We start from the raw sequence: 16,570 nt of genomic DNA, 5'->3' as shown, positions 1-16,570 counted from the left end.
AGCCCCGCACCTCGCTGCAGGTCTGTCATTGTTACGCCAGCAGCACAAGATAAGCCTGAAGTCCTCATACAAGTCGGATGTCATAGGCTCCGGTCTCCTGAGGACCTGCTTTTTCCTGTTATTTTTCCACTCTTACAGGAGCGCTTTCTGGGAGCCACCACCCCTACAATGTTCTCCTTGCTGAGTGAATGGAATAGCTGAACTGTTTCAACCTTTTGAGCTGCTTAGGGATATTCAAGTCTTTTTTGTTTGTTTGTTTTTTGGTCCTACTGCTAAGTAGTATTTCTCTTTTCTTTTGCAGATGGCTAGTACCTTGGTTGTGGCTGACGCTAGAATTCCTGGAATCTACAGTTGCCAGGCTTTGAACAAAATAGGGATGGTGGAAAGAAACATAAGCTTTTACATCACAGGTGAGCCACGAAGACAGCTTGGATAACCTCTCTCTCTCTCTCTCTCTCTCTCTCTGTTTGTTTTTTTCAAGATAGGGTTTCATTCTAGTCCAGGCTGATCCAGAATTCATTATGTATTTTTGTACATGAGGAAATGAGCACTGACAAATAGAATTATGTAGTCTCAGGGTGGCCTCGAACTCATGGTGATCCTCCTACCTCTGCCTCCCAAGTGCAGGGATTAAAGGTGTGCACCACCATACCCAGAAATTCCTGTCTCTCTTGAACTGTTTGATTATAGTGCACTTAAAACTTAATGATGTTTTAAAAAGGGGGGGGGGAAAGAACATTCCAGAGAATAGTCAAGCTTTGAGTGCCTTCATCCTTGCTCTCAGAAGTAGAATTCTACCACACCACTGGTTTTTCTAAAAAGTGAATGTTTCAGAATTCTCTTTTAGAGTTATTTGTATGTCTCCTTCGACAGTTGGTTTGTAAGTTGGGGGTTTTGTTTTGTTTTTCAAGGTAGGGTCTCGCTCTCACTCTAGCATATGCTGACCTGGAATTCACTATATAGTCTCAGGGTAGCCTCGAACTCTCTCTACCTCCCTAGCGCTGGGCTTAAAGGCATACACTGCTCGGCCTGTCTAAATCTGAGACTTGAGTATGCTGCCTCTTTAACTCCCTTCAGCCCCTACCACGGGGTCTGGCACAAAATGATTGTTCAATAACAGTCATGGCAACCAGTTATAATCCCTGTGATGATGCAATGTTTGTAAAGTTAAAAGTAAATTGTTTAAGTAATTGAGACTTTAGAGGCGTGACACTCTCCTATAAACGTCTGAGCCTGAGGTTTGGTAATGGTAATTAATGGGCTATTTTGTGCATTTGAGAATTTTTCGTCTCAAATGTGATGGCCTCTGCAAATCTCCAAACCTGCAAGGTCCACAAGTGGCACCCCCTGAGTCCCTCCGTGGGTACAGGAAGGAAACAAGTAGCTCAAAGGATGAAAACAATTGCCTGGCTCCACACTCCCCCAATTTCTAAGGAAACCGGGGCAGTTTGCCAACTCTCTGGAAACTTTGCACTGCATGGGGCAGCCTTCAGACATTGTCTAGAAGCCTCCAGAAAGAAAGAGACAGGACTGATTTCTCTGAGGTGGCTGGGTGGTCAAATGACAAGAGCCTGTGGCAAGTGAGCCAAGCCCCCGAGATGCTGGGCCCACGAAGGACACCCCGGAGGACAGGAGCCAGACGTTCCTCCTGCATTTCTCAGAGAAGCTCCATGCCCTGGAGAGATGAAGAGGCCAAGAGGGCCGTTCTAACCAGCATGCCAGTCTTTTGACCTTACAGAAGCAACTAGGAAAGCACTTTTGCCTCCAGCCCAAGCAAGAAAGGCCTTTCCTTAGGCTGGATTCTCATAGGGGTTTTAGGCAGTTCTGACATCAATCCAGATGATTTGCACTAATTAAATATATCTGCATCCCCGGACAGTGCAAGCATGCTTTAGGACAAGAAGATGGAATGAGTTCTTTCTGGTCTGAACATTCAACAATTTCACAACAGGTTAACAGCTCTCGCTGCCTATTTCAGTTCTGCCCAGAGCTCTGGAAGAAATACAACTAGGAAGGCAGTTCTTTTTATTTATTTATTTAAGAGTGACAGACAGAGAGAGAGAATGGGCGCACCAGGACCTCCAGCCACTGCAAATGAACTCCAGATGCATGCGCCCCCTTGTACATCTAGCTTAGGTGGGTCCTGGGGAATCAAGCCTCAAACCAGGGTCCTTAGGCTTCACAGGCAAGCGCTTAACCGCTAAGCCATCTCTCCAGCCCAGGAAGGCAGTTCTAAAGCCAAGCAGACAAGGAAATATGAAACTACACATATCCTTGTATTAAAATTTGTCTGCAGAGGTCAGATGACAGATGAATTTATTCCATAGCACCATCACTCCATAGCATATACATACTTGGAAATTTCTGCTGCCCATATGTGGATAGAGTGGATTTTTATTTAATCTAGTATATGTAATATTATCAAAGCAATGTTTTTGGAGAGTTCTTGATGATTGAACCCAAGACTTGATGCATCTGAGCAGGTGATCCACCACTGAGCAACACCCCCCCCCCCCCAAATTCAACAGTTACAAGACAGTGCCCTGTTCCGGTTTTCAAATTTTAGTCAATTCAAACAAAATACATGGACTAAAAATTCGGGTCGTCAGTCACACAGGCCACGAGAAAGGACTCTAAAAACCATGTGTGGAAAAAGCCAGGCGTGGTGGCGCACGCCTTTAATCCCAGCACTTGGGAGGCAGAGGTAGGAGGATCGCTGTGAGTTCAAGGCCACCCTGAGACTCCATAGTGAATTCCAGGTCAGCCTGGGCTAGAGTGAGACCCTACCTCGAAAAACCAAAAAAAAAAAAAAAAAACCATGTGTGGTTAGCGGGTATTGTGTGGGAACATCAAGCCTAAGCTCTGAGAGGGAGACAGAACTCGAAGGGCCAATAGGATGTGGGTGGGGGTGGGATTTGAACTGGGAGAGTGAAGAGGCCAGTCTTGTCCTGACCTGCCCAGAGCCAGCGCAGCATGCCAGTGGGGAAGGACTCTTCCTTGAGTCCCAAAGCAAGCCACCATGCCATGGCATATACTTCGCTTCCTGTGGACAAATACAACTTCCTGGTGACTCAAAAGGCCTGGAAAGAGTGAGAGAGCTGGGGCTGTTCTCAGTGGCAGAACGGGCTGTACGTGCGCCTGGCAGTGCGGCAGGGCTGACTCGCCCCACGCTCTGTTTCCACGCTGGGCAAGGGGCCATGCATACATCCCTGCACGCGCGTCACCCCCAGGCCATTTGCTGAGTCTACCCCCCCCCCCCACTTCTCCCGTTGACTTGGCATTGTGCACTTTAGACAAGCAGCGTGACCTCCGGAGGCCAGCCTTCCGGAAGAGGAAACGGCCTGAGCCAGCCTGGAGGGACACTTGGGGTCATCTTTGCTGGGAACTCTGGGACCCCAAGGACCCCGAGCACCAAATGAGAGTGCCACAGGCTCTGGGTGGACACGCACCTTTGACCCCACAAGCTCTTCACGTTCTAGGGAGGGGGGCAGCCAAAGCGCCGCCATCCAGAGGCCAAGGGCAGGGAGGGACCTTCCTTACCTGGCCTTGAGCACTGCGCTGGAAGCATTTGTGCCGAGGGGAGGGAAAGGCACGCCCACTTGCTACAAGCATGCCTACTGGAAGCTCACACTTGGTTTCTAGAAAGTCTGGAATTTTCATCTTAAAACTGAAAACAAGCCCACACCCTGTTGCCTACAATATGCGTTCTCTCGATAATTCTTCCCTACCAGCCCTGAGACGTCCACATCCGGGTTGGTGAAGGACTGTTGACTTATGGCTGGTTATTATACTTTTCATAGCAAATCTTTGTTTCACGTTTTATTCTTAGTCACGGAAAACACTAAATGCTCCTAAGAATCTTGCATCTTAACACATGTCTTTTCTGGGAATTAAGAACAAGAGCAAGAAGAATATGTGTGCATGGTGTTTACTCTTGACCCAGAGTTATGCTTTAAAAGTAGCTGTCAAGAACTGGACATGTAGCTCATGGATTGAGCTCCTACCTAACATGTGTGAACAACCTGAGTTCAATGTGAAGGAATGCATGTGTGCATGCATACACACACACACACACACACACACAATGTGGCTGTCCTCTAATGCATTAAAGCTAGAGATTTGGCTCTGTATTGGTCCTCATTTTATTTCTGTCGCCTTTGCTTAAAATATAGCCACTTTTCCTCCCAGGGTGATGAGAGCTGGCTACCTGCCGCCATCTCCATCCCTGACAAATTTGCCCCCATGCCAGCATTCATGTGTACCTGACATCTGCCTGAAACTAGCAAAGCTGGCCAGTAACCATTCTACGTTCTCAGGGAGCGTCATTTCCATTCCTCTACCTTCCCATCTGCTCTGCGAGATCACCCTCATCCTTTTCAATTTTTATGTGAACTTAATCACATCCGTCCCAAATCTAGCCAAAACGCCTTCCCACGTGTTCGCCTTCACACACACACACACACACAAACACACATGCTGCTCTTTCACCGTCACAAGGTTGAACGTCTCTTCTGAGCAATGGTTGATTTTTCCCCCCGACACCTCTACTGTGTGATGCACATTAGATAGACGCGTGTTATGTGGTTGCAAAGGTGTCTGCCGGGTACTCCACAGGCAGCGACGTGCGGGGAGGTTTGTTTGCACTTGGAGAGCTAAGCAGTTCTTTCTTGGATCTGTTTCTGGGCTCAGGCTAAAAAGAAATCAGTATAAATTAAGGAGAAAAATCCCTCCGGGTTCATTAAGCAGTTGAGGATATTTCACTTATCGTCTAAAACAAAAGACAACACCAAAGGAGATTGCATTGGGGAACATGTCTAAGAGGCCGTCTGATGGCTTCAGCCGCATTAACTTTAATAACTATGTCTCCACGCAAGAAGCAGACCTCGAGATGGACTTGGTCCTGTCTTCTCCCCTGGGTGTGTATTTTTTGCTGCTTTGCTGGCACTGGCACGGCCATGGGTGTGTGAGCAATTACTGAGGGTGAAACAGGAACGGGGCTGCCTTATCTCGCTGGCTTCCCGATGTCACTAAATGCATTTTATTTTGAGATTCCTGGTGGTGCTTGGCAAAGATAAACAAAATCTTCCATCAGGAAACCTGTGAGCTATTTCCACAGGAAGTTTCAAATCACTAAAGTAAATAGCAACTCTCTGCATGATCTCAATGGTGTGACTGAGCTCCCCAGGTCCTGACCACCAGATGAGGCCTCAGCTATGGAAGGGCTGTGGGCTGTGAAGAGCCTGCCAGTTCCCTCCTGAATGACAACAGCTACGCCTTTCTTTTTAAAAAAAAAATTATTTTTTAAGAGAGAAAGAGTGGGGGGGACAGGCAGATAGAGAGAGAAAATGGGCACGCCAGGGCCTCCAGCCACTGCAAGTGAACTCCAGGCACATGTGCCACCTTGTGCATCTGGCTTACATGGGTACTAGGGAATCAAACCCGGGTCCTTAGGTTTTGCAGGCAAGTGCCTTAACCACTAAGCCACCTCTCCAGCCCTAGAACAGCTGTCTCTGACAACTTATTGTTAGGTTATAAATGACTAGCAAGGGCTGCCGTATCTTCCAGCACATTCTCCCATTTTCATTCTAAAGCAGGGAAACCTCTACTAACGCCCTTTCTCCTCAGCCACCAATGGCTTCATAAACCACTGTTACCCCCTGCTTCCCCGTTTCAAATGAATACTTTGGCATTTCTTCAGACGTGACACTTCATAATAAAGCCAAAGCCAGAAAAATCAGAAAAACAAGCAAAACAAGATTTAGGAAAGAGTTGATATGATATCTAATTTTGGACTATTGTCCCCGTCAGGTTTAAAGGTTTCTTTATAGCTTTGTGTGCAGAGGATAATAATAATAATAATAATAATAATAGCATAACATAATACTTTTCATCTTCAAAGCACTTTGTAAAATGTTGGCCCAAATTCTTTGCTCAAATATAGATATATCACTGTTAGCAATGGGAGGGTGTTGAGATCAAGCCAGCCCAGGGAGTAGTAGTCAAGGATTTTAAAAATCCTCCAGTTAAATGGTCCAGACTGGCAGTTAGGAACAGTTAGCCCCAAACCTAGCTGACTGTGCTGGCCAGATGGCTGAGGAGAGAGAACACAGGTTGTCATGAAAGGTAGCAGAAGACTCAAAGGAACAAAGTGGCTTCCTTAAACTGGTTTTTTGTTTGCTTGTTTGGTTGGTTGGTTTTTGTTTTTTAAAGGAGAAAAATCAGTTGACTATTTTATTTTTAAGATGTATTATTTATTTATTTACTTATTTGAGAAACAGAGAGGGAGAGGGAGAGAGAGAGAGAATAGGCATACCAGGGCTTCTAGCCACTGCAAACGAACTCCAGATGCATGTGCCACCATGTGCATCTGGCTTACGTGGGATGTAGAGAATTGAACCTGGGTCCTTAGGCTTTGCAGGCATGCACCTTAACTGCTAAGCCACCTCTCCAGCACTCTCAAACTGTTGTTTTTTTTTTTTGTTGTTGTTGTTGTTTGAGAGTAAATCTGATTTTTTTTCTACTTGTGGTGCTGGGGTTCACAGCCTGGACCTCATGCATGCTAGGCATGCAGTCCTCTGTTGAGTTACACTCCCTGTCCTAAATTTCACTTTTTAAAATTTATTTATTTAAGAGAGAGGCAGAGCATGGACACGCCAGGGCCTCTAGCCACTGCAAACTCAGCAACCTGTACCACCTTGGGCATCTGGCTTATGTGGGTACTGGGGGATCGAACCTAGGTTCTTGAGCTTCACAGGCAAGTGCCTTAACAAGTAAGACATCTCTCCAGCCCCTAAATTTGACTTTTGAAATTATTTGCTACCTTTGGAATCTGGACCAGATTTGTCTACGTTTTTTCAGAAGAAATTTTTTCTTTCTTGTGTCTTGTGTACAAACATCCCCATTAGAAGAGCCCAGCTGAGGAGCCTGGCTGGCCTCTGGCCCACCGGGTTAGCTAGCAAAGGGCTGGGAAGCTATTCAGGGACTACGGGGTGGAAGTCAGTGTAAGCCAGCTATTGTAGCTTACAAAGGGTTGAACTAAAATGGCACTGATAGGCTGTTAACCAACCTTCTCGTGCCAACTTGTGAGGAACTACTTGGAACAAGTTTGCCTATACATGGTGTCTTTGGCACAAATTACTGTCAAGTTACGTCACTATTTTGCCTTCTATTTGTCCCTATTTTACCAGCAAGGGGAGCACTGTACGCAATAAAGAAATGAGAACCGAGTTAGAAAAAGCATTTCACCATGAAGAGCAGTTCTGGGCCAATAAGAAAAAAGAACCCACTCTTCCCTGCTCTGTCTGATCTGTTTCCTTAACACAACAAGATAAAACACACGTCCTTTCCAATGCCCATGCTGAGAGACTTTGTGTAGGAATAATGGTTAAGATCTCTGTGTACGCGGGGCGTGGTGGCACGCGCCTTTAATCCCAGCACTCAGGAGGCAGAGGTAGGAGGATCCCGAGGAGTTCAAGGCCACCCTGAGACTACATAGTGAATTCCAGGTCAACCTGGACTAGAGTGACACCCTACCTCAAAGAGTGAGATGTTGGGTTTTTTTTTTTTTTTGTTTTCTGTGATATGACTCTCTTCTTATTTTTTAGATGTGCCGAATGGGTTTCATGTGAACTTGGAGAAGATGCCCGCGGAAGGAGAGGACCTGAGGCTATCCTGCACTGTGAACAAGTTCTTGTACAGAGACATCACCTGGCTTCTGCTGAGGACCGTTAACAACCGCTCCATGATGCACAGCATCAGCAAGCAAAAAATGGCAGTCACCAAAGAGTACTCCGTCACTCTCAACCTCGTCATCAAGAATGTATCTCTGGACGACTCGGGCACCTATGCCTGCAGAGCCAGGAACGTGTATACAGGGGAAGAGATTCTTCAGAAGACAGAAGTTCTCATCAGAGGTGAGCACTGGAGCAAAAAGGCTGTTTTCTCTCGGATCTCCAAATTTAAAAGCACAAGGAATGATTGTACCACACAAAGTAATGTAAAACATTAAAGGGCTCATTTAAAAAAAAAAAAAAAAAGTAACCGTTGTTTCATACCATCTTCATTTATTTGTCACTGTTGCTAACTTTCAGGCTCAGAGGAGATGTTCCTCCCAAAATGAGTTCGGAGATGATAGGCGTAATAGTGAACCCCCCTCCCTTCTACCCCCAGTGCCAACGCTGGGCCCTGGGGGGGGTTCCGCTCGAAGGCGACTTGGCACACATTTGGATTTGGAGGATCCCTGCCTGCCTTCTCTGTGTTTGTTCTTCTGTCTTCTGCCCGATTAAACAACAACATGGGACTGATCCTTTCCTTCCACTTTGATGCCAACCTCTTTTTTTTTTTTTTTTTAATTTTTAAGTCGTGAAACTGCACAAACTGAATAATTTAACAAACGCTGGTTTCTGCCAAAGATGGACACGAATAAGTTAATTTTCCGTCTCAGAATGAGTACAGTTGAAATGGGAATCTGTGTCGGACTTCTACCTGGTTTTATTTTGTACTATCTCATCTGTTCTTGATTTGTAAATAGCACCTGGATAGCAAGTTATTATGCTTATTTATTTGAAAATATTTTTTTTTACATGAAGCATATTGATTTTAAACTGGAGTTTCTAAAATGGGTCCCAGGAGTGCAAGATCTTGGTGGAATTCAGAGAGAGTAAAGCCTTATTCCAGTGTGAATTATCAGAGATCACCCAAATCCATCCACCCTCTTCTCAGTGAGTTTCGGGTAATTACACAGTTAGACCCCAGCAGGGAAAGCAGCAGTTAGGCCCGGCTCCTCACCACATGTCAGCGGTACCAGGCTTCATGCCTGGATGCTCCTGCCCTCTGTGTACTCTCTTACAGAGCCCCGTCACGTTAAAATGATGACATTCACAGGTGACGCACAATCAAAAATAAAGGCCATTGAGACCAGAGATTTTAATGACGTCTTCTACATGTCCATTGAAAATCTGCCCACGATGTCAAAGTCCACTTTCACCATATCCAAATGCTAATAGGATTTTTATGGGGAGTAAGCAATATTAAAACCAAAATCACAGGAGCAATATTGAAAGCATTTAAAGATGCGTGCCATTTATTTAAGAAAAAAAAATTCAAGAAATCATAAGCTGCTTTAAGCTTGCATTTGAGGGGAAGTTGACATTTTGATCCATTTCATATGCATTGTTCTGTTTTCACTGATGATTGATCCTTGAATGTGACTTGCGTGAACTTTAGGGGGAAAACCAACAACAGCCATAATGACCAAACTAGCATGGCTAAGAAACACTGCAGCCGGCTGGGCAGTTCAATACAAGGTGACAGTATGACAACTTTTCAAGCTTGGGAACTCACCAGTCTGTTTCCTCCTTTAGGTAACAGCCGCTTGTCCCAAGGCTAAACTTGTCTTTCACATGGGAATTGCTTTTGTCAAGTGTGAAAGAGTAAACAATAGCATTTCCCCTAAATGCCCATTTTATGGAGTCTCAAATGCTCTGAAAACAATTACTAACCTGGAAGTTGTCAGCCCAAAGGAAAGAATAATCAATTGTATCTTGAGATTTTACCAATGGCTCCTTGGCCTGGTGGCTTTTGTTCATTAGGGGGGCATATTCCTTCAGGAAACAATGCCTTGGTGCCACTATGAGGAACTTAGAGACTCTGTTAAAAAATTATTTTTTTATTTAATTTAATTTTGTTTTTGAAAGCTAAACTATCCAGTTGAATGACTTAGGGATCCCTTTCAGGGAAAATCAGAAAGAAAAACTGGACATGCAGAGCCTGCCAGTTCCTTCCCCAGGTTGAGGTTTGGAGGGAAGGGGAGGATGTTAGTATTCCAAGAGATGATTAAGACTTCCACAGAGTAATTAATGGTGTACTGTGTAATTAATCCTTCTAGAAAGTTCTTTTTTGAAAAAAAAAGAAACTATTGTGTGGATTTGTTTTTTATTCATTACTTTAAGGGATGAAGGATGAAAGAAGGAAAAGGTATCTAGAGATGATACTAGCCAAAGGGTAGGGGATGAGGCTGGTTCCTTATCCCTGTCCAAGTGGAGGACAGAAACTGCATCTTTATGGGACCTGCCTGTGACCTAGGGTCATATGCTGAAAAGGAAAGTAACCCGTCTGGGGCAGCTGTCTTCTGCTACTGATCACCAGCAGAAATACAATGTTAATTCTGACTGTCTCAGGAGGAAGGGCTCACCTGCTCTGTGTTAAACTTTGGAAGACGGGTGTCTATTTCTACCAGCTGTGTACGGGCTCAGTGTACCTTTCTTACTTAAAATAGATGATGACGCTGTGTAAGTGGGAATTGACAAATAAAATGTGATTCCTAGGCTGAATGATCCTTCGACAGTAGCCCAAAATGAGACACTCCACTTAGGAGAGCATTAATTTCAGAAATCAATCCTAATTCTGAATGTTTATGCAAAACTTGTATTAAATAGAAAATTCCATGTTTCTTCTGCAGTTTTTTTTTTCCCCCTGCCTGTATGAACTTTGTGTAGTACAAATGGGCCCTTTTTTGGTTTTTTATTTTTGTTAAAATAAAATGTTCTTTTCTACACAAGCATTATTTTCCAATACAACTGTCAGGGAAATGCAAATCCTGTTTGTGTTGACGATGTTCTAGATTGTAGCTAAGAAATTTGAGTTTTATGGGTCTTGTATTTAACCTTCCTTTCTACAAGGCCATGAGCAACAGTAGACCATTTTGTCATATCTAAAGCACTGAAAATAGTAAAACGTGCTGGAGGAAGCTATGAAGAGTCTAACTTGGTAAGCTGGGTCTGAATTTTAAACGACATATGCCAAAGTTGGCTTGCCACTGTAAAAGTGACTGAGTAGTAATATGATACTGTTCTTTATTACCTTGTCATATGTCATTGATATGTTTGGGATCTCTACTATGTAAAACTGTCAGAATTATAATGAGTAAGCACGCACCCATTACGGTAAATTGTGGGGGTTTTTACAAGACTGATTGACAATAGGCAAACAGAAATATGGTCATGGTTCTGCCCACAAGAGAGAGACAGGGAAGGGAAAGACCATAGCAAGGGAGAGATAAAAAGAGAGAGAGAAGAGAAAACGAGAGCATTGTTATCATTCATGCACCCAATGTTTGAAGAAGGTTTTATTAATCAGCACTTCCTTCGACACTCTAACCTTCATATTTCCTTCCATATAAAACCAGAAGACTAATGATTAGCCTTGGAAGCCAAAATTAACTGAGAAATCTGTTTCTCCTAACCAATAGTAACCCTTCCATCCTAAACTACTTCAACATGTTAGTTATCAACTGACAGGATACATATAGTTTTTAACCTGGGATTTCTAAATGGTGTTAACAAACCCTGAGAGTTATTCCTGCAGGCGTTTAAAGAGCAAAGTGCGGGCACTCAGCAGAACCCTACGGGGATGTGGAATCAAAGCCGTTGCAATGGGCCGTCTTTTATAGTGTTGTACCCACTCTAAGCTGCTCGGCCGTGTTAATACACTGAAATGAGGAAATCAAAACTGGTCCGAGAAAGCTCAGGCCAGTAACAGAATGTGTAAGTCCTTCCAAAACGTCTTGATTTATGTTCCAGGATTTGTAACCGGGAGGGGTGGCGGGGGGTGGGGGGAGAATTGGGGAGGGAAAGAAAGACACTAGGAATCCTTTTTTGTTCCTTGACCTTGGGCTTGAGCTTCTGATCCAATCTCACTAGAATGTGTACACATATCAGCAGGACTGACTGAAACACTTCTCGAAACAGACACACTGAGCTCACTGGGGGTACTGCTGTTCCTATGTGGGATTTTAATATTGTAATGTATTGCATCTTAATGTATGAAATTCATTTTGTTGTACTATATTGGTTGGCATTTTATTAAAAAAATAAATTGTATTGTACCATATTTGTATGTTTTAAGAGAAAATAATATAAAATACAATATTTGTACTATTATATAGTGCAAAACCTACAAAACCTGTGCCTCGCCTCTTGAATTAACCCTTTGGTTGCTTGCATCTGGAAAGGGAATGGAGGAAGGGAACCACCAATAAAGCTTTTATAATTTTAAGAATTTTTCTTGTTTGGTCTGTTGCCTTACAACTTAGGTTGTAGAGAAACAGAAACACAACAGACATCAATAAAACATCAGCCAAGAAAAATACACATGGAATTGGGTTGGGAGTGTAGATTAGTGGTCAAGTGGTTGCCTCGCACGTGGCAGTCCCTGGGTTTGATCCAGAAAAAAAAAATCACAGTGCTGAGAGAAACTCCATTGCCATCGCCACACTTCGATTCCCCACATCTCTGTTCACAATCATGGTTTGCATAAACTCCTAAGATACACGAAATCTTTGGGCTTTCGAAAAGCTTTTCTTTCTAAAAGAAAGGAACAAAGAGTCAGCCAGATGAAAAAAATAAAATAAAATAAAAATCTCTGCACTAAAATCTAAAATTACGGAACCTAGCCTCATCCTTGATTTCACTGGATTCTAACACATTGCCATCCCTTGTGGCATCGTGTGAAGGAGAAAGCAGCCGTGGGTTAACTGTGAAAGGAACGGGGAATGAAATACACCCGACTCCTGGTCATCAAGTTTTGCTATTTCTCGATGTACAGTGAAAACGTTGATGTGCATACGCAGTCAAGGAGTAAAACTGACGACTAATCTCAACTCCCTTTCTTTCTCCACTAGATCAGGAGACGCCGTACCTGCTGCGGAACCTCAGCGACCACACGGTGGCCCTCCGTGGCTCTGCCACCTTGGACTGCAGAGCTGGTGGTGCCCCAGAGCCACAGATCACTTGGTTCAAAAACAACCACAAAATCCACCCAGAGCCGGGTAAGAGAGCTCCTGCCTTGCACGTACCTGTCATCCCTCCTTGCCTCTTTCCTTCCAACCTTTCTCTCACTCTCTCCTCTTCATCCGCAACCTCTTGCAGACCACGCTAACTCGAGTTTCCAGTAAGGCATACTGCAGCTGATTCCGCTATAGCCCAGATTCCTAGCCTTATAGGAGACCCTCACAGGCCTGCTCACGCGGTTTATGAAGAAAGTTCAAGGACCACCTAGAAGGTGGTTCCGTTCCCCCCGCCAGTTGGGGCAGCAAGGAGGTGATTTCCTGGTTTGAGGTGGTGTGGAGGTTTGAACACCAACCCATGTGACGTTCACGAAGGAGGGTTATATTCTTCTTAATCCAGCTGTACCCGCTTTAGTGACCTGGCAAAAGACAGCTATTTTGTATACATTCATATATTTACAAAAGGAAACTTTCCGGCCTGGAGTGGCGGCACGCACCTTGAACTAGGAAGACAGAGGTAGAAAAATTGCAGTGAGTTTGAGGGCAACCTATGAGTGAAGAGAAAGAGAGAGAGTGAGAGAGAGCAAGGAGAAAATTAACTTTCTAACTAGTTGTTATAGGTTGTTGTTTTGTTTTGTTTTCAAGAATAAAAGCAGCTAGATTTAAACAATAAACAGAAACACTATTACTGCCTACTTAAGTAAGATTAAATTGAACTCATTTATATTTTTGGTTAACAATGATATTTATAGTAAGAAATGAAATAAAACTGCCCCTTGCCTGGCATAGGCAAGGCCCTGGGCTCAATGCCCAGTATTACAAATACAATTACCATTTATTTGCAGTATTCAACAACCTAAATCAAATGAGTTGTCTCTAAATGCAAGACCTCCTCTCCATGTCCCATCACTCACTCCACCTTCTCTTAAAACATTTTATTCCTCATATTTGTGTCCGTGTAGCCTCTACGGTGCTTGTCATCAATGATTGACTCATGCCTTTCCCAAAATTATGTGCTCCCCTCAGTACGATCTGAACGTGGCCTAAGTCACAATGGTCAAAACTGAGATGTCTGAAAACTGGAATATCTTTAATCCAATGTAGAGAATAGGAAACTTGACCTAAAGCTATAAAGTGATTCTCCTAAGACAATATACTACCCAAACAGGTTGCTTGGCACAAGGATAAGTGGAGACACGAATAAATATGTAGCTGGTAAGCAATGTATGTGACAGCTTTTAGGTCTTCAGAGTCCCTGTTAGCATAGGAAAGACCCAAAGAAGTCTTAAACGAAAGAAGCCTGGTAAAGTGCTGCTAATTCAGTACCCCCAAACTTATTTTATCACAACATATATTTTATAAGATATTAATAGAAAGCAATTGAGCTGTTTGTGGAAGTAAATCTGGCCCAAGTTCACTTGTCATAGCTTGAATTTTGGTTAAAGCATCAAAGTTGAAAGCCAAATTCAATGGCTCGTGCTTGTAATGCCCACACTCGGGAGGTGCAGACAGGGGTTTGAGGTCACCCTTAGCTTACATGGCTTTGAGGTCATTTTGGGCTACATAAGACCCTGTTAAAAACAAACAAACAAAAAAGCATCAAAGTTAAACCATTTTTGAAAGCCTTTATAAGACTAGATTGAAAAAAAAAAAAAACGACACAGTAAGAAAATAATCCCAAGTTCACAAGGTTCTATCTCTAACCTACAATTTATTTGGCTGCTTGCATAGGGAGCTGGAACCATTTACTGATCACCATACAGGTATACCACTGCTTTGCATTTAAATGGTCATGTATTTTTTAAGTATTTTATTTGTTTGTTGATTACTGAGAGAGAGTAGGCACGCCAGGGCCTCTGGCCACTGCAAATGAATTCCAGACACATGCGCTACTTTATCTTTCTGGCTTTCTGTGGGCCCTCAGGAATCAAACCTGGGTCCTTTGGATCTGCAGGCAAGCACCTTAACTGCTAAGCCATCTCTCCAGCCCTCGTTAGCGACATTTGTGAGGGGTGTAAACTATTTTCACAGCACAGTGAAGGTCATCTTCCATGGACCTTGAATCAAGCCATACAGGGATCTCTGTTGTCGCCCAAGAGTGCTGCTCTGGAGAGCGACCTAGATGAAGATGGAGCCCGTCTGCTGTGGCTGTGCAGGGCAGGCCAGGACCTGGGCTATGTTTATAGGAGCAGAAGCTAGGCCAATGGGAAACCAAGCTAGCTGTGTTAGATACAGCTTTTAAAATAAATAAGGTAGTGATGGCTTCCTTCATGCTCCTAAGGTATACTTTTCAAGCTACCCTCTTGGCCTGTGTCTGGTACCTAGATTGTTCCTTTTGATCCATTCTGGATTTTTTTAAAGAAATAATAATCGCAATCATGCCAGGAATGATGGCACACACCTTTAATCCCAGCATTCAGCAGGCAGAGGTAGGAGGATCATTGTGAGTTCAAGGCTAGTCTGTGACTACATAGTGAACTCTAGATCAGCCTGGGCTACAGAGAAACCCTGCCTCAAAAATAAATAAATGCATAAAAAATAAATAAAATTAATAACAATATAGGGAAAGAAAAATGTAGTGCCCAGGATATAGATGGAAAAGGGTTATGATGCGCTGGGAAGATCAGGGTTTGAGGTTCAGCTCTAAGCGTCTCTGGGCCTCACAGAGCCCTTGTTTCTTTCTAAACCTGAGATAATGCTAAGACTGCACTGAGACATGATGAGGCTTAACACCCTAAGCTGGCCCATCGTCGTGGCTTGGTAACGAACGCTACTTCCCAACTCGCTTCATTTATACAGAAATTGGCCAGTGACTTGTTGGAATCCACTAGAAGGCATCAAGACTTAATAAGTCATCTCATGTTCCAAGTAACTGATATAACAAAATAAATAAATCTGATATACTGCTGACCCTTATTAAGCTTTCCAGTGTTGAGCCAGTGTTCTCGCTCTCCTCTTTCCTCTTGAAAACTTCGCTCATGAAAACTGTCCTCTGGAGAGAGGTGTTCTTGATAACAACCAGGTAATATACACAGCATCCAGAAAAAAAAAAAGTTCCTAGGCAGCGTCTGATGGAGAGCAGGAACGCAGCAGCGGGCAACATGCTGGTTATCTGTGGCTGTCGGGTGCACAATTATATTCAGAAGACATCACAGAGTCACCTCTGAACACACTGGTCCAGCGCTCCATCACACCCGTCATTCCCTGTTAAGCCAACGAAGCCACACTAAGCTTGAGTCCCTGAGGACTTGGGGTGTATCCATCTTCTACAAGCTGGAAGTTCCAAAAGGACTTAATATGCCCAGAGAATTTTGGGACTATTGGATCATTAATAGGATCCGGTCCGTTATCACTGTGACTTGTCAAAATGGTAACTTGCCCTCATTCCAACGAAAATACGAGGGAAGAAGTGGGGCAGGCATGCAAACTCATGCCTCAGTGACCGTTCAGTGCCTGTTGAAAGCACTTCAGGCAGTCAGAGCTTTTGCTCTTTGCTCGTTTCCTCTCAGGAAAACCCTTTCGGTGGGACACAGCTGTTCTCCCAAAGGAAAGCAACGGCAAGAACGCTGAGTAGTAAATTCTTGGGCCAAAGGGCACCAGGCAGGAACAAAATGGATCTCTTAAGTGCGGAGGCCCAGGAAAGTGTGATCATGGGTGTGGAACCACCTTGGGCACGGCCAAGGAACCAAAGAAGAAGGAGGACGCTGGGCAGCCCTGCCCCTGATTCCTGTGGTCAGGCCCTCTCTGGCCTCCTTACAGGGTCCACATGGGATTGCCACTGGCTGC

General features: G+C 44.0%; 1 protein-coding gene across 2 annotated transcripts in view; it reads left to right on the top strand.

The window, feature by feature from the left end:
- The window catches only part of Flt1 (fms related receptor tyrosine kinase 1), a 207,716-nt gene that overhangs the window by 105,071 nt on the left and 86,075 nt on the right, over window positions 1-16,570 (top strand). The window contains exons 12-14 of one of the 2 annotated variants that reach the window (XM_045153903.1): window positions 302-410; window positions 7,605-7,913; window positions 12,680-12,826. In XM_045153903.1, the coding sequence (XP_045009838.1) occupies window positions 302-410; window positions 7,605-7,913; window positions 12,680-12,826 (565 nt within the window). Of the gene's footprint in view, window positions 1-301; window positions 411-7,604; window positions 7,914-8,090; window positions 11,588-12,679; window positions 12,827-16,570 lie in introns of those variants that run through there. The other variant, XM_045153904.1, reaches the window with a different exon arrangement.

The sequence above is a fragment of the Jaculus jaculus genome, chromosome 7 (assembly GCF_020740685.1).
Source record: "Jaculus jaculus isolate mJacJac1 chromosome 7, mJacJac1.mat.Y.cur, whole genome shotgun sequence".
NCBI lineage: Eukaryota > Metazoa > Chordata > Mammalia > Rodentia > Dipodidae > Jaculus > Jaculus jaculus.
Note: the sequence above shows the minus strand (reverse complement) of the source record. Positions and strands in the feature narration are given on the sequence as shown.